At 31.3% G+C, this 17055-nt stretch overlaps 10 protein-coding genes across 10 annotated transcripts; 3 read left to right on the forward strand and 7 right to left on the reverse strand.

Moving 5' to 3' along the window:
- Positions 1–404: 404 nt before the first annotated feature.
- DFA_10451 (uncharacterized protein) lies at positions 405–1653 on the reverse strand (the record flags this gene model as incomplete). The annotated part of the gene is made up of 3 exons (XM_004354299.1): positions 405–713; positions 813–1099; positions 1194–1653. 3 exons carry the CDS (start codon positions 1651–1653, stop codon positions 405–407), a joined length of 1056 nt encoding a protein of 351 aa, XP_004354351.1.
- A 439-nt stretch (positions 1654–2092) lies between these two features.
- On the reverse strand, positions 2093–3331 carry DFA_10452 (uncharacterized protein; the record flags this gene model as incomplete). Its single annotated transcript, XM_004354300.1, has 2 exons — positions 2093–2554; positions 2621–3331. The coding sequence occupies 2 exons, from the start codon at positions 3329–3331 to the stop codon at positions 2093–2095; spliced, it is 1173 nt and encodes a 390-aa protein (XP_004354352.1).
- Positions 3332–3779: 448 nt separating this feature from the next.
- DFA_10453 (uncharacterized protein) lies at positions 3780–4562 on the reverse strand (the record flags this gene model as incomplete). The annotated part of the gene is made up of 2 exons (XM_004354301.1): positions 3780–4384; positions 4481–4562. 2 exons carry the CDS (start codon positions 4560–4562, stop codon positions 3780–3782), a joined length of 687 nt encoding a protein of 228 aa, XP_004354353.1.
- A 1022-nt stretch (positions 4563–5584) lies between these two features.
- On the reverse strand, positions 5585–6172 carry DFA_10454 (uncharacterized protein; the record flags this gene model as incomplete). The annotated part of the gene is made up of 3 exons (XM_004354302.1): positions 5585–5620; positions 5661–6035; positions 6065–6172. 3 exons carry the CDS (start codon positions 6170–6172, stop codon positions 5585–5587), a joined length of 519 nt encoding a protein of 172 aa, XP_004354354.1.
- Positions 6173–6223: 51 nt separating this feature from the next.
- Positions 6224–7387, forward strand: DFA_10455 (uncharacterized protein; the record flags this gene model as incomplete). The annotated part of the gene is made up of 4 exons (XM_004354303.1): positions 6224–6614; positions 6693–7015; positions 7086–7261; positions 7339–7387. 4 exons carry the CDS (start codon positions 6224–6226, stop codon positions 7385–7387), a joined length of 939 nt encoding a protein of 312 aa, XP_004354355.1.
- Positions 7388–7584: 197 nt separating this feature from the next.
- DFA_10456 (uncharacterized protein) lies at positions 7585–9197 on the reverse strand (the record flags this gene model as incomplete). The annotated part of the gene is made up of 3 exons (XM_004354304.1): positions 7585–7948; positions 8040–8881; positions 8970–9197. The coding sequence occupies 3 exons, from the start codon at positions 9195–9197 to the stop codon at positions 7585–7587; spliced, it is 1434 nt and encodes a 477-aa protein (XP_004354356.1).
- Positions 9198–9531: 334 nt separating this feature from the next.
- On the reverse strand, positions 9532–10934 carry DFA_10457 (uncharacterized protein; the record flags this gene model as incomplete). The annotated part of the gene is made up of 2 exons (XM_004354305.1): positions 9532–10497; positions 10599–10934. 2 exons carry the CDS (start codon positions 10932–10934, stop codon positions 9532–9534), a joined length of 1302 nt encoding a protein of 433 aa, XP_004354357.1.
- Positions 10935–11010: 76 nt separating this feature from the next.
- On the reverse strand, positions 11011–12168 carry DFA_10458 (uncharacterized protein; the record flags this gene model as incomplete). The annotated part of the gene is made up of 3 exons (XM_004354306.1): positions 11011–11622; positions 11702–11744; positions 12071–12168. The coding sequence occupies 3 exons, from the start codon at positions 12166–12168 to the stop codon at positions 11011–11013; spliced, it is 753 nt and encodes a 250-aa protein (XP_004354358.1).
- A 720-nt stretch (positions 12169–12888) lies between these two features.
- DFA_10459 (putative zinc transporter) lies at positions 12889–14596 on the forward strand (the record flags this gene model as incomplete). Its single annotated transcript, XM_004354307.1, has 3 exons — positions 12889–13457; positions 13527–13972; positions 14052–14596. The coding sequence occupies 3 exons, from the start codon at positions 12889–12891 to the stop codon at positions 14594–14596; spliced, it is 1560 nt and encodes a 519-aa protein (XP_004354359.1).
- Positions 14597–15200: 604 nt separating this feature from the next.
- Positions 15201–17016, forward strand: CYP520B1 (cytochrome P450 family protein; the record flags this gene model as incomplete). The annotated part of the gene is made up of 5 exons (XM_004354308.1): positions 15201–15251; positions 15339–15776; positions 15872–16164; positions 16246–16606; positions 16714–17016. The coding sequence occupies 5 exons, from the start codon at positions 15201–15203 to the stop codon at positions 17014–17016; spliced, it is 1446 nt and encodes a 481-aa protein (XP_004354360.1).
- Positions 17017–17055: the final 39 nt, after the last annotated feature.

A 17055-nucleotide genomic window follows, 5' to 3' on the forward strand; every position in this document is an offset into this window, starting at 1 on the left:
CAATGAGAGGTGGATGGAGGATGGAGTAATGCGTACACACACGCATACGCATTACGTCGGTAAGACTGTATAAGGGTAAGGGTAAGGAGTAAGTGGGTAGCTTGTTGTAAAATACATGTCTATCTATTGTTTAAATGAATCAATATTTATATATAAATATAGAAGCTATGATTATTGATATAAACAAATAATACTGATTATAATAATATTATTATGTGTGAATCAAAAGATTGATCCGTTTTACGAGTCGTCACATCGTTTATACAACGTATTGATTGCAATTGTGTGTATGTGTGTGTGTGTGGATGGTGTTAAAGAAGTAGATCTACTTCTTCAAACATAGGGTGTTTTTACAAAAATAAATTAATTGATTTAATTTGATTTATTATAATTTTAATTTAAATTTAGTTTGCACCATCACCAACATGTTGGTCATCAATTTCTATACTACATTCTACATTATTATTATTGTTATTGTTATTATTATTTTGATTATTTTGATTATTTGATTCCTTTTCGATCTTTTCCTTTTCTTGTTTTTCAAGTTCATCAGCCTTGCTAAATGGTGATAGATTAGGGATGATGAGACCGCCATCTCTACGTTTATAGGCACGCATTACTAAACAATGAATTAAGAAATAAACAATATGTACCAATAATAATAAGATATGGAAGATTGCAAAATTACTAAAATTCCATGAGATTGAAAGGAACTAAAGGAAAATACATAATAATTAATTAATTAATTTAGATAATCATACTACTATACTATATAATACTTTATAGCTATTCTATTTTTTTTTTATACATACACCTTTATAATCATTATTTTCACCACATAGACTACGACAGAAATTATGATATTTTCCATTACGTTTGCAAATTGGGTGATGAGATAAATCACCACGTAGAGCTGAAATGGTGCCAACAGTAGTACACAATACCAAAATGGTAAAGAGAATGACTGGAATCAATACCAATACCAATGTTATTTTGGTTTTGTAGATTTTACCTTCAACTCCCAACTTTCTTTGACGAATATCATAAAATAGAACCAATGTATACAATGCAATAAAGAATGTAGCCAATACCCATCCAACTATAGAAATTAAATAAAGAAAGAAAGAAATATTAGATTAATTAATTATTTTTAGTTTTGATTGTTAATTTTTCTTTTTTTTTAATGTATTTACCATAAGATGAAATTCTTAGAGCATTAAATCTTGGCATATCAGGACCGATATAATCAGTTTTATATTCAATGGCGTCACTGTACTTTTGTTGGTATTCAATGGTTGAAAAGATGTATTTGGATGAAAAGCTGTATGGGAAGAACTGGTATGTTTGGTAGTACCAAATGTCTTGGTTGATGATGGGAGTGGTGGAGGATTGATTGTTTTGTGTCATTCCAATGCTGATCATTTCATCGTAGAGGTGTGGACTACGAATAGGGAGTGGTGGAACAAATACATTCTTGTCATTGGACTGTATATTTTGTCCAAAGGTTTGCCAAATGGACAAATGTTGGTTCGTAAAGTTATGGCAAATTAATAAACCAGCCCATTCAATTAATATTACTACTAATAATCCAATTGATATTTTTCTAGTAAATTTGTCCAATGGAGAAGGAGATGATGATATTCCTTCCTTCATTTTTTAAAAAGAATTAAATAAATAAATAAATAAAAATTAGATTGATTTAAAAAATACTAATTGTAATTATTAATTAATTGGTGATGAAGATATATATTAAAAATATAAATATGAATATAAACGTGTAACGTCTTTAAATTAGTAGTAGATAGATAATAGATAACAAACATCAAAAGTTATAAATAACAACGTTGAATAACGTAACACTTTAACGAAAAAGATCAAAACTAGTGGTGGTGTGTTGGAGGAAAAAAAAAAAAGTTAGTAGAACTGTGGAACATGTGTTGGTTTTTGTATTGAGATATAGATATACGATCGAATAGCATTCTTTGTACGAAGAATAATAGATAAAAAATAGTGGTATTTATAAATATTATATATATATATATTATTATTATTTGTTATTATTAAAATATTTAAATATTTATAGTAACTTGAACTATATTGGTAATTGTGGTTGTGAAGGTTGCAGAGGTGGAGATGGTGGTATGATTTCATTTCCATTTTCATTTCCATTTTCGTTTCCATTTTCGTTGTCTGGATTATTGATATTATTATTGTTTTGATTTATAACATCTTCACCATGATCTAATTGATTATTATTATTATTATTCAATTCATTCATATCTATATTTATACCCATATTCATATTCATATTCATATGCATATTCATATCCAAATCCATGTTATTAATATTAATACTATCGTTATCATTATCTATTTGTGGTGGAGGTGGTAGTCTTGGAGGAGGATGTTTTTTTAATCTATATTTGTTGACAGATTCTATGATTGACCATTTAATAAAATGATAAATAAGCATCAATACATGAACCATTTGAATGAGGGTCAATGCCAATTGATAATACCAACATCCTCCAAGTCTCCAACTGACAAATACAAACTATATAAAAAGAAAGAAAGAGTGAGTGAGTCGTGTGATTAAATCTATTACCTGTTTCAAACATACACCTGAATAATTTCTATCTAGACCTTGAATAGGAGTAGTACAAAAATGGTAGAATTGTCCGTTACGAAAACACTCTGGATAGAGGACCATGTCTAGACGAAGGGCATAGGGAAGAGACATAATCTTGAGAATAGAGGCAATATAGATACCCAAGATGAGAGCCGACCCCATCAATTCGAGTGTTATCCATTTCAACTCTTTGTAGTTGTAGTGCCAGTCACGTTCAAAGATACCACAACACAGATAGAAAGAGTGGAGAATGACAGCTACCGAGAGACACGACACCATTGCCATACGAACACTATTGGCAGCTAGCATCTGGTCAAACCAAAGGTTGGTCTCATTGGTGTATGATTTGTTGTCATATTGAGCCATTTCATTTGATTTGAATGATGCATAAGAGAATGAAATGGTCCTAGTATGCGTAACCAACGTATCATCTTTATCGTTTGGTTCCAATGTAACATTGATTGATGTATTATAATTTGGTATTTGTATCTTTGACAAGGATGACGATGACAATGACTCATCAATCTTCATAGAGACACTATTTCCTCCATTACCCTTTAAAACTGTAAACTTTTGTTGTGATTGAATGATATAGAATGGGAGGATAATAGTCATAAACAATCCAAATATTGCAATCATTGACCCAATCAAATAGAATGCATCTACCACATCTTGCCATACTCTAATTTTAATTAATTTCATAATTGATTGAATTATATATATCTTTAAATCTACCTTTCTATATATCTATATATTCCATCACCATCATTATGAATACTACTTCATAACGAATGAATGAATGAACTAACTTTTCTCTCATCATCATCATATGATGTTCAGGTTAGGGTTAGGGTTTCCTATAATAAAATAAAATTTAATAATAAAATAACAAGATATGTAAGTAGAGTCTGTGGTCTGACTTTTGTTATTATTTGAAACTTACACATACTACTAAAATATAGTTTGTTCATAGCTTTTAAAAAATAAAATGAGCTCATTGTTGATGTTCGAAACTGTATGTGCTCAAAGAGTTTGTTTGTTATTTTATAAAATGTACAAGAGATAAATTATTTATTAATTAATATTATTTAAATATTTTAATATTTATGTGAAGTTAGTATATATATATTATTATTATTGGTTGCTATTTTTAATGAGCAGTTTCTTCATCAAATTTACCACGAGCAAAGTTGAAACTCATAGCAATGACAGAGAGACCTGCACCACATAGAACAAGAGCCCATCCATAGGTTGGACCCCATTTGTATTCAATGTAGACGGTTCCAGTTGGATTGTATTCGATGACTTGCGAGCCGATAACCTTGTGGTAGTAGTTGAGTTGTTCACAGTTGGCCAATCCATTGTTGGTGCAATCCTTGTGCATGGCTTTGGGAAGACCGAGGAATGTCAAGGCAGAGATGAGACCACAGACAGCCATCATGACGAGCAAGACTTTGACAATGATGCTATGGAATGGCATTCTCTTAAAGAACATGTAGGTGCTAATCATAAGAGCGGAAAAGACTGAAAAGGCAAAGGCAATGATGGCAAATGCAAAAGAGGTCTTGAAAATGTTTTGTGCATTCTTGTTGGCATCGGTTTGTTCAACATCGACTGTCATCTTGATTTCACCTCCAGCAGCTGGATACACGGTAAGCTTATTTTTATCCCATTTCTCATAAAGGATAGTAGTACCTTCTGGTTGAGTTGGTGTAGATACTCCAACTAAATGGATTTTCATCTTTACCCAATATGCTAAAAAGAAAATAATAGAGTAAGTATAATTTTAAATTAAATCATTATTATTACCATATCAAGGTAAATCATCTTATTAATAATTTAACAACATACTTGAAAAGGCAGCTGCATAAAGAGCAATACAACAAAGGGTAAATGCAAAGGTGATGAGATTTGTTTTGCTAATATTAACCATTTTTTATAAATAGAATAGGATGTGGATGATGTTGGGAGGGTTGGGGTGAAAGTGTATAGGTTTTAATTATAGGTAAAAAAAAATGTTGTACAGAGAGACACGGTGATAGTACACGAGAGATAAAGTTATTTATGTATATATTAGTGCAAAGAATTGCGATTAGAGTTTTAAATGAATGAATGAAATTGAATGGGCGACGATGCTAATGTACTTTTTTGACCAATTATCATCTCAACTCTTGGTCAACCGAACCAGTCCAGGGGCCTACGAGTTTCAGAAAAACCATATTACCAAGTACCCGTAAATATCTCTCCCGACTGCATTGGTATAGGTGGATTCATAGTAGAGTCCTCGGACATGTCAAAAATATCTTCCCAGGAGGAAAGATTACCACTCAGTTATCGGTCGGGTTCATTGCAACACCATAGGGCTACAATGGCCCTTCTCGAACCAATTTCAATTGAAACCTTCCAAAAGAGGAATACGAGGCCACATCTGAAAAACATGCAATCGTATTTTTTTTGAAATTTCATTGTAGCTCGAGTAGATCTGGGTACTGTTTTCAAAAAAAAACAATTAAAATTAATTTTTTTATTTTATTGTCATTTTTCAACTCCTTTATTTTTTTGAAAAAGAAGACCGTTCATTTCGAAATGTTGTCAACAATCGAATCATCACCATTATGTTGTAAACGATCAAGAAGGTAGATTAGAGGGGAGGTTAATAAAAAATAGCCAACCAGGATATTTTTTATTTTTGGGGGTTCTATGTAGGATCTAGCTCTTTTTTATTCTAAATATGGAATGATTGATCACAATATGTAACCTATTTTAAATTAGATCTTGGAATATAAAATTTAGATAAAAAAGATTCAACTTGTAATTTTGAATAATGTTTGACTATAGAATGCTCTTCAGAGAATGTTTGATAATAATATTTTTCGAGGCATTGTTTTAACATTCCTACATATCTTTGAGTCAATGGAGGAGGGGGTAATCTGTTTACTATCTTGCCATTATATTTCAATTGCATTGATTTGAAGAGATCAAAAATTCTCTCTAGATGAGTAAAGAATTGTGAATTGAATTCTAAACCTACAGTATGTGTCTGGTACAACCAATAAGGATTCCAGTCACCAAATAATCCATACCACAATTCATAAAATTCGACATCATCCAAACTAGATGAATAATAGATAATTGGAGATTGATGTTCCTTTGGAATAATATTTAAAAATAAATCTGCAAGTTGTTTACAATCCTTTTCTTCCTTTTCTTTTGAGCGCAATTGAAAATATACTTTAAATATTGCTTCTGAAATCTCTTCTCTAGCAAAAGGTCTGAATTGTTTAAACTCGATACTTAATGGAGACTCCATCATAATCTTTGCTACAAATTGATAATTTCCTGCTTCAATGACCCTTGACAAAACTGTGATGATCTGCTGCTCTTCCATTTGAGATGAAAGATGGTTCTTTACATTGTTAAATAATGTTAAATCACATGACATTGCCGCAGAGAATAAGAGACATTCGAATTCACCATAGATTCTTTGATTGTATAATTTGGCGAGTAAACGAGGATGAATAATGAGTGTTTCGAAAATATCATCATATTGATTTGAAATAAACTTAAATTATTAATAACAAAGAGTAATCAACTATGATATTAGATTTTCATAAAGCTAGAATCACAGATTTGAAATATAATAGACAAGGTGACAGACTATTCGTTGCATCACATGATGATAACGTGTCTCAGTGGGATACCTCTAATGGTGTACTCATCAACAAATTTATACATCCCAAGAGAGTCAATTCAATCAGTATCACTCAAGACTCTAGGTATTTAGTTTCAGCTATACCTGGCGCACTGTCTTTGTGGAATACAATCTCTGGTGAATTGTTAGAGACTATCGATTTTGGATACGGTACCTATCTGAAATGTGTTGAGTTCTCTCACGGAGATACACATATTGTATTCTCATATCGCAATGTCAAAATTCAATCAATGATCAAAGTGTACTCTTTTAATCCAGATAACCAAAAGAAATGTAATTATCTACTATACCCGATTAGAGAAACAAGAGAACTTTGTTAACATTTACTTCTACCTTATAATTAAAATATAGTGACACATTTGTTTACTTTGCCGATCATAGAATATGACTTATATGGTTGTGTTACCTGGTCACCATCGAACAAGTATATATTGGCAAACGTTGGTAGTAGAGTTGATATCTTTGATGTAGACACGAGAGAATTGGTACATTCTATTCATGTCATTGGTTCAATATTGAATGGTAAGATCTCATGGACCAGTGATCAAAGCATGTTTGTGATTGGCTCCAATTGTACCACCATATTGTATGAAAACAATACTTGGAGGCTCATTCGCTCATTTGATATTGGTCGCAGGATCAGCGATGCAACGATATCATCTACTACTCCTCCTGTAAGATCTGTGATACAAGTCTGTCATCGATGATTTATTAATTCACATATCTATTTAACTATACCTTTAGATGATTGCATTTGCAACAGGATCCACACCAGATTGTGGTTATCCAAGAAGAGATAAACAAGGTGATTTACAATTCAATATCCGACTATTCAACCTTGACAATACACAACAAGTAGCAGAGATAAAGGGTCACGATGATCCCTCATACTCTATTTCTTTCTCTCCAGATAATAAATCGTAAGTACAATCTAATAGAACTCCCGTTGAATAACAAGAAATGTACTAACATTTTCAATTCCTCTTTGATCCAATAGAATTGCAATTGGCGGCGATGATGGATATGTCATCATAAATCAAATTTAAAAATTAGGTGGTTGATTCTGATTATAAATATATTGTAGGTCAAAAAAGATAATTAAATAATAAAAAATCGATCACATGCTACTCTACACTCGCACCAGTGTGTCACAGGACGTAAGGATTAATGCATAATTGAATTAAAATCCGAGTCATTGTTTACATCATGTTCAATTTAGCAGACTATGTTTATTATTTTCAAATTAACAATAGTTATTTATTATTTTTTTAAACAAGTAGACATGTTGTTGAAAATGTTTAGGGAATGAATTGATAAATAAATCAATAATCCTTTCCATGACCGATATGAATTGTTCTTTTGCATGATGTTGGCCGTCATCTTGGGCGTATTGACAAATCCGTGCAATTGAAAATACACATCTCTTGGGTTGTTTTTTAACAAATGAAATTACTTGTTCCAACAAGTCATGTTTGTCCAAATCCAAGATACAAGCAATGACACTGGCATAATCAAACACCATGCATTGACAAAATTTAGAATTAAACAGCTTTTCTAGATTGCAAGTGGTGTCAGATGGTTCTGCTGATTGTTTTTTGACAAATACTCTTAACAAATCATAAATGTTTACATAATTGATAACCGACATTGTCCAAAAGATAATCTTCTAGTTTATCTACAAACGATGGGTGTACATACTTGGTACTGTGGGTGAGGACGTGTCCATTTTCCTTGATAGAGGTGGCTATGCACTCCTCCACCCCGTTTGCAATAGAATTGCAATAATTCCAACTATCGATAAAACAAGTCTTCTCTGAACCATCAGCCAACGTTACCACCATGTATCTATAAAACACCATATCTATTCCGCTATGACTACTGTTCAACAGGCCACCATGGTTACGTGAGTATCTGTCTGTGAGCTGGTACAGAGCTTTCTTGCGTTCAAGCAGTCTGGTACTTTTTGTTATAAATGGCGAGTATAATTGTGGTGATGTTGTAAAGACTTCAGTTACTGTTGTTTTAACGGTCATCAAACACTGAATGACTTTAATTTTATCCTCTACCAATGTCTCGGGAAACAATCGACAAAATGCAAGATAACTTTTCTTTTCCTTTTTGATCAATGAGAATAATTCTACCAATTCCTCTTCACTGCATTCATTGACCAAATCTTTGAAATCCCATGATTGATCATTTGTATCTATTTTGAGTTTGTATCTCTTTAATAGATTACGAATGATTTCAATATCTCTTGACACCAATATTGCAGTTCTTGTCATGATTTTTAATATCTCTTTTGATTCAATCAATATTTCGTCGTCATTGAGTAAATGAAATACCTCTATTGAGAAACAATTCTTTCTTTTGAAAAAATAGACTTCTTCTTCCTCCTCTCCTTGTCTTTCTTCAGATGGAATGGTTGGGAGTAATACAGTCAATTGAAAAGGTCCCTTTTCCATTTTAATTCTATCTAATAGATATTTCAAAACTATATGATTATCATATTTAATAGCATAACAAATCATTCTTCCCATTGTCTAAAAAAAAAAGAATAATAAAATAAATTAAAAAGATTAATCTTTTTTGTTGTACACAATATTATACTTTTTTTTTTATAATACATACATGATTATTTCTATAGATGCCATCAGAATCAACAAATATTAATCTCCAATATGAATCAATATGTTGCATGACCACAGTAGTCATTCTATACTTTATGTAATCATTGAAAGTATGAAGAGACGATGTCTTTATAACTTTTATACCCAATTGTTTGTGTATTAAATGAACTCCTTCAAATATCTTTTTCCTAATGTAAACACTCCTTAATATCATTTGAAATGAATTCATGTTGTTGTTGTTGTTGTTGTTTGTTGTCGATGCAATAGGTTGCGACAGTTTGATTTTCTTTATCTCCATTTTCTCTATCTCTATCTATCTATCTCTATCTCTGATCATACATATAATGAATGAGAATAGACAAGAGAAAATGATCATGATAAACTTCTTTTCTTTTCTCTTTTTTTATTTCTACTAATAATAAAACAACAAACTAACAAATTAAATTCATCAGATGAACTTCAAAAAAAAAACAAATTAAAATTACTTTTTATTAATTTATTAATTTTTTATTTTAACTTTGGATTTACTACTGCATGTAACCTTTTTCTATTCTTTCTTTAAATTATCTTGGAATATAAATATATTTTAAAAAAGATTCAACTTGTAATTTTGAATAATGGTCGACTATTGAATGTTCTTGAGAGAATGGTTGATAATAATATTTTTCAAGGCAATGTTTTAACATTCCTACATATCTTCTAGCTAGAGGAGGTGGAGATATTCTGGTTTCTATCTTTCCAAAACATTTCAATTGCATCGATTTTAATTTATCGAAAATTCTCTCTAAATTGGCAAAGAATTGAGAATCGTACTCCAAACTGGTCGTACGTGATTCAAACAACCAAACAAGTCTCCATCCAATCATAAATTGGTTCCACAATTGATCAAATTGGACATCATCCAAACTAGATGAATAATAGAGAATTTGAGATTGATGTTCGCTTGGAATAATATTTAAAAATAAATCTGCAAATTGTTTACAGTCTTGTAAATTTTCATCTTTTTCCTTTAACCGTAGTTGAAAATATATTTTGAATACTCTGTCTATAACTTCTTGTCTATCTCCAGGTACGAGCTGTTTATACCTAATATTTAATGGAACATCTATCATCATCTTTGCTAAAAATTGATAGTTTCCTGCATCGATGACCCTTGACAAAACCCGAAGGATCTCATACTCTTCAATTCCTGTGGCAAAGTAATTATATACATTACGAAATAATGTTATATCACATGGCATTGCTGCAGAGAATAAGAGACAGTGTGATCCTTCGTATTCACCATAGATTCTTTGATTGTATAATTTGGCGAGTAAACGAGGATGGACGAGGAGAGTTGGGAATAAAATCTCACCCAATGTAAATCGATTTGGCATCACGAACCTAAACTGTTGTTGAAAATGTTCGGGGAATGAATTGATAAATAAATCAATAATCCTTTCCATGACCGATATGAATTGTTCTTTTGCATGATATTGGCCGTCATCTTGGGTGTATTGACAAATCCGTGCCATTGAAAATACACATCTCTGTGGATAGTTTTGAACAAATGAAATTACTTGTTCCAACAAGTCATGTTTTTCCAAATCCAATATACAAACAATGACACTGACATAGTCAAATATCATACATTGACAGAATTTAGAATTAAACAACTTTCTAAATCACAAGTGGTGTCAGATGGTTCTGCTGATTGTTTTTTGACAAATACTCTTAACAAATCATAAATGTTTGTACGACTGTAGTGACCAATCTCGTCCAAAAGATAATCATCTAGTTTATCTACAAACGATGGGTGTACAAACTTGATGTTATGGGCGATGACATGTCCATTTTCCTTGAGAGATATTTCCAAACACTCCTCGACCCCGTTTGCAATAGAATTATCATAATTCCAACGATCGATAAAGTCAGTCTTTTCAGAATCGTCGGCCAATGTTTCTACCATGTATCTATAAAACATCATATCTATTCCACGATAACTCCTCTTCAACAGTCCACCATGGTAATCAACTGCGAGCTGGTACAGAGCTTTCTTGCGTTCAAGCAGTCTGATTCTTTTTGTTATAAATGGCGAGTATAATTGTGGTGACGATGTAAAGACATCTTTTTTTTTTTGTTGTTTTGACTGTGGCGGCCATGGTCATCAAAGACTGAATGACTTTAATTTTATCCTCTACCAATGTCTCGGGAAACAATCGACAAAATGCAAGATAACTTTTCTCTTCCTTTTTCATCAATGAGAATAATTCTACCAATTCCCCTTCATTACATTCCTTGACCAAATCTTTGAAATCCCATGATTGATCATTTGTATCTATTTTGAGTTTGTATCTCTTTAATAGATTACGAATGATTTCAATATCTCTTGACACCAATATTGCAGTTCTTGTCATGATTTTTAATATCTCTTTTGATTCAATCAATATTTCGTCGTCATTGAGTAAATGAAATACCTCTATTGAGAAACAATTCTTTCTTTTGAAAAAATAGACTTCTTCTTCCTCCTCTCCTTGTCTTTCTTCAGATGGAATGGTTGGGAGTAATACAGTCAATTGAAAAGGTCCCTTTTCCATTTTAATTCTATCTAATAGATATTTCAAAACTATATGATTATCATATTTAATAGCATAACAAATCATTCTTCCCATAGTCTAAAAAAAAATTAAATAAAAAAAAAGATTAATCTTTTTTGTTGTACACAATATTATACTTTATATTTAATATACATACATGATTATTTCTATAGATGCCATCAGAATCAACAAATATTAATCTTCAATATGAATCAATGTGTTTCATGACTATACTAGTCATTCTACACTTTATGTAATCATTTAAAGTATGAAGAGACGATGTCTTTATAACTTTTATACCCAATTGTTTGTGTATCGAATGAACCTCTTCAAATATCTTTTTCCTAATGTAAACACTCCTTAATATCATTTGGAATGTATTCATATTGTTTGTTGTTGATATTGGTGACAATTTGATTATCTCTATCTATCTATCTCTATCTTTCTCATCAGAGTAAAAGGAAATAAAAACTGATGAGCGAACTTCAAAAAACAAAAAAAACTGCTCTCTCTCTGCACAGCCCACAAATCGACGACGGAGTGTAAAAGGAGGAGTGGCGTGGTGTAACGGAGTGATGATTTTGAACTAACTCTAGTGCAGAGGTGTAGCTGTGATTGTTTCATTGTTTAAGTTGTATCTTGACTATAGATATGTATAGAAGAGACAGATAATCATACAGATAAAGAGTTTATAACATGGGAAAAGTTTAATGACTTTTCAAACTTTTGATTTATCATCAACATCATCATTGTGTGGACAAACACTCTCTCGGGAAATAAGAAGAAGAATGAACAGGCAATAGATTTCTTTTTTTCACGGGCAAAGAGCAAACATGTGATGGAATAGAATGCAAAGAGAGAGAGGAAAGGGAGGGAACAAGGTGAAGAGAGCCATCTTTCTTTGTGAACAAGAACCACACTCTCTCCTCTGCTCTCACCCCCCTTTTCATTATCAATTTATTTTAATTTAATTTAAAATTCCTCAACACACAACACAGATCCTCTTTACTTTCTCTTATTTAACTTTGTTGTTGTTGATCATTTGAAACAAACAAACACATAGATAGATAGATAGATAAAAGAGATAGATATAGAGATAGAGATACATAAAGAAGGAATATTTAAAAAAAAGAAAAACAATTTTTGAAATTAAAATTAAATTCAAAAGTAGATAAATAAGGAAAGGAAGAAAGGAAGAAAGGATATAGATAGATAGATAGATATCTATTTACTATTTATAATTACACATTCATTCAACATTATAAATAATAAGAATAATAATTTAATAATAATAATATTGTTGTTGTGATAATATTGTTATTATTACTAATGGATATTAATATAATGAATAATAATAAAGAACAAGAAGATGAGGACATCAATCAAGGTGATAATGAAAGATTAGTATTCAATAATAATAATAATAATAATAATAATGGAGATAAAAAGAAAAAGAAACATGGTCATAGTCATGGTAATGACGGTGGACATGGTCATAGTCATGGAGGACATAAAGAAAAGAAAGGAGGACATAGTCACTTGCACAATCATCAAGAGGATGAAGATGAACATCATCATCATAATCATAATCATAACCATGACGACCATGACGACGATGAAGATGAAGATATTTATAATTCTAGTACAAGTATTGAACATATTGGAGGTGTAGCACATTCACTAGGGTCGTCGTCATTGGATTCAGACGAGGCAGAGGAAACTCCACTCGATGAGTCCAAATCACTTCAAGAGATTCAGAAAAAGAGGAGAGCGAGATTATCTCTCATGGTGTGTCTCGTATTGACTACTATATTCATGATTGGTGAAATTGTTGGTGGATACATTGCAAATTCATTGGCCATCATGACTGATGCTGCTCATCTCTTGACTGATATTGGTGCAATGTTTTTAAGGTAAATCGAATTAATTAAATCAATATATATAATATAGAATATATTTTAACTCTATCTATTTAATTTTAGTTTATTTGCAATGTGGATATCATCACAACCACCAACATCAAAATTATCATTTGGATTTCATAGAGCTGAAATCTTGGGAGCACTGGTCAGTGTGTTAATGATTTGGGCATTGACTGGAGTATTGATGTACGAAGCTATTCAACGTATTCTTCATCCACCCGATGTAGTCGATGGAAAGATTATGTTTATCATTGCGACTTGTGGACTTGCTATCAATGTCATTGATGCTCTTATCCTTCACTTTGGTGCTGGGGGTCATGGTCACAGTCACGGTGGCATTAATCATGGACATAGTCATGGTGGCGGTGGTGGACATAACCACGGAGATGCATCTAAAAAGAAAAAGAAACATGGTCATTCACATAGTAGTCATGGTCATGGTCATGAAATTGAAGAAATTGATATTGAAAAAGGTCTAACTATTAATAGTAGAACAGGTGCACCAAGTATGTAATAATAATAATACTAGTATTATAACAAACTCTTATCCTTTTATTAATTTACTTTTATTTTTTTACTATTTAGAAAAAGAATCAAAAATTAAAATGGATATTAATGTATATTCAACATATATTCATGTAATTGGAGATTGTTTCCAATCGATTGGTGTAATGATAGCAGCAGCTATTATTTGGATCAAACCACATTGGAAAATAGCTGATCCCATTACCACCTTTATCTTTTCTATCATTGTACTCTTTACCACTATTAGATTACTGAGACAGAGTTTGGGAGTGTTGATGGAGGGTGTACCTGCCGACATTAGCGTAGCCGAGGTACAACACGATCTCGAGGCGTTGGAGGGTGTCTTTGAAGTACACGATCTTCACATTTGGTCCATCACCCTTGGCAAACCAGCCCTCTCTGTTCACTTGACCGTCGGTCTTGGTGTTGTCGGTGACGATGTTCTCAAATCAGCCAACCGACTCTTAAAACAAGAACATAATATCGATCATACAACCATTCAAATAGAAATACAAGATAGAGCTACCGATCTATGTCGTGATCCATGTGCTCCAACTCCAAAAAAAGCATTAACAAATCTTCAACAAAGAATTTTAAATAAATAAATAAATAAACTCTCTAGAGTTAGTTTAGATTAAATTAGGTAGGTAGTTGGTAATTTGAAAGGATATTAAAAAGGGTAAAAAAAAAAAAGGAAATGGACACCAATCAGTGAAAACTTCTCACATTTTGAGTAAACCACCAACTTGATTCTCAACCAAAGTGTGAAAAGATTCGTTCATCTCTCTCTGTGAATAGTTTCATAACGAGCGTTTGAAACAAACACTTTTAAACTCTCCTATTGGTCATAAATTTAAAGGAATTTCACAATCAGAGTCTGCTCAACTCCTACTCTAGTTTAACAACGCACAATGACAGGTCAATCTATACACATCACATCACAATCGATAGATTCATTCTCTTTTCTCCCCACAACCAATTCACACTGTGAACCAATCATTGTCTGCTCAACTACTTCAAACTTTCGATGAAGTCACAAACAACAACCACTTTGACAGATATAACAAAAGAGACGTAAATCTGCTAATATTACATAACAAAAATGATCTCATTCATATATAGTTTGTTATAAATAAGTATTCGGTTGCTACTTTATTTACATTAACCCAACATACAACAACAAACAATCAAAATTACATTTTTTAAAAAATGATATACTTTATTTTATTTATATTTGCTTTATACCTTTTATTATCTTTTGTAAGTTGTATAAAAGAACATAATAATTATTATAATTTATAATAATGAATTTATACTTTTCTTTGCTTTATTTATTTATTCTTATAGGTTAATAAGAATTTAATTAAAAAGAATGGATTGAATGGACCATTGGCATTACCATTATTGGGTAATTTACATAATCTTGGAGATTTGCCACATATAGGGTTACAAAGATTGGCTCAAAAGTATGGAAATGTTTATAGAATTTGGATGGGTGATTACTTTTCAATTGTTGTTAGTGATCCAAAACTACTTCGAGAAGTATGGGTTAAAAACAACTCCAACTTTATCAATCGTCCAAAGACTCCAACATTCAATATCATCTCTAAAAACTTTACAAACTTGGCTGCCTCTGATGAAGAAACATGGTCTATTGTCCGTCCAATTGTATCTGGTCATTTTACTAAAACAAAATTAAAGAAATCTTCTACCAATCATTTAGTAACCGAACAAACAAATCAATTAATTCAAAAAATTCAAGAGTTTTCAAAGTCTGGTGAAATCGTAAGAGAAATCATATAATATATAATATATATATATATAATATATAATATATTATATTAATATTAATTTCTATTTCTTTTTTAATTTTGATTTAGTTTATGCCAAGATCATATTGTAAAAAGTATTCAATGAATATTATATTTAATATTTTGTTTAATATGCAAATTCCATATGACGAGAGTACAGGCGAAGGAACACTTGGTAGATTAATTGTACCAATTGAAAAAATATTTAAAAGATTGGCATCTGCAAACCCAGTGGATTTTGTTGATCTCTTGGTACCCTTTTATTTTGCCTATGTCTCTTTATTTGGTACCGAGGTTGATGAATTGGTTAAATTCACTGAAGTTATTTATCAAGATCATTTAGATAAATTAGATCCTCAAAAGTATGTACTTACTCTATTTATTTAATCAAATTGAATAATAATAATAATAACTTATTGACCAACTCTTTTTTTCTTTCGTAGTCCAAAAGATTTATTAGATACATTATTAGTTGACTTGTCAACAAAACAAAAATATAAATCACAAATTTGTATTATTTGCATTGACTTTATCTTGGCTGGAACGGATACATCAGCCTCGTCGATTGAATGGTTTATGTTATTTATGGCCAACAATCCAACTATTCAACAAAAGGTATTCAATGAATTGGAATCTGTTATTGGTCAAGGAAACAAAGTTGTTGGTATTGACCATCAAATGCAAACTCCATACCTCAATGCTGTCATCAAGGAAGTACTTCGTATCAAGCCAATTGCTCCCATGGGATTACCTCGAATTGCAAAAGAATCAATTCAAATTGATGATTTATTTATTCCAAAAGGTGTATGTAAAATAGATATATAGATAAAGATATCTTTATATTAAATCAATATCAGTATCTAATCAATTCAATTCAATTCAATTCATTTTAATTTATTTTAATTTTTTAGACACAATTAATTCAAAATATTTATTCATTACATCATGATGAAAGTTATTGGGGTAATCCATCAACGTTTATGCCAGAGAGATTCTTGGATCAGAATCATACAGAATATTATATTCCATTTTCACTTGGTGCTCGTAATTGTGTTGGAAAGGATCTTGCAAATACATCAATATTTTCAGCATGTGCCAACCTAATATCAAACTTTAAATTCTCAAGCTCCAATGGTCAACCTATTGATGATACCGATGTATTTGGTCTTACCATTCATCCAAAATTATTTGGTTTAAAAGTTGAACAAAGATAAATCGATTTGTAAATAACATTTATATGCTTTATTCTTTTA

The sequence above is a fragment of the Cavenderia fasciculata genome, assembly GCF_000203815.1.
Source record: "Cavenderia fasciculata unplaced genomic scaffold Scf_EU5ZYIE02H8LDV-5, whole genome shotgun sequence".
Classification (NCBI taxonomy): Eukaryota; Evosea; class Eumycetozoa; order Acytosteliales; family Cavenderiaceae; genus Cavenderia; species Cavenderia fasciculata.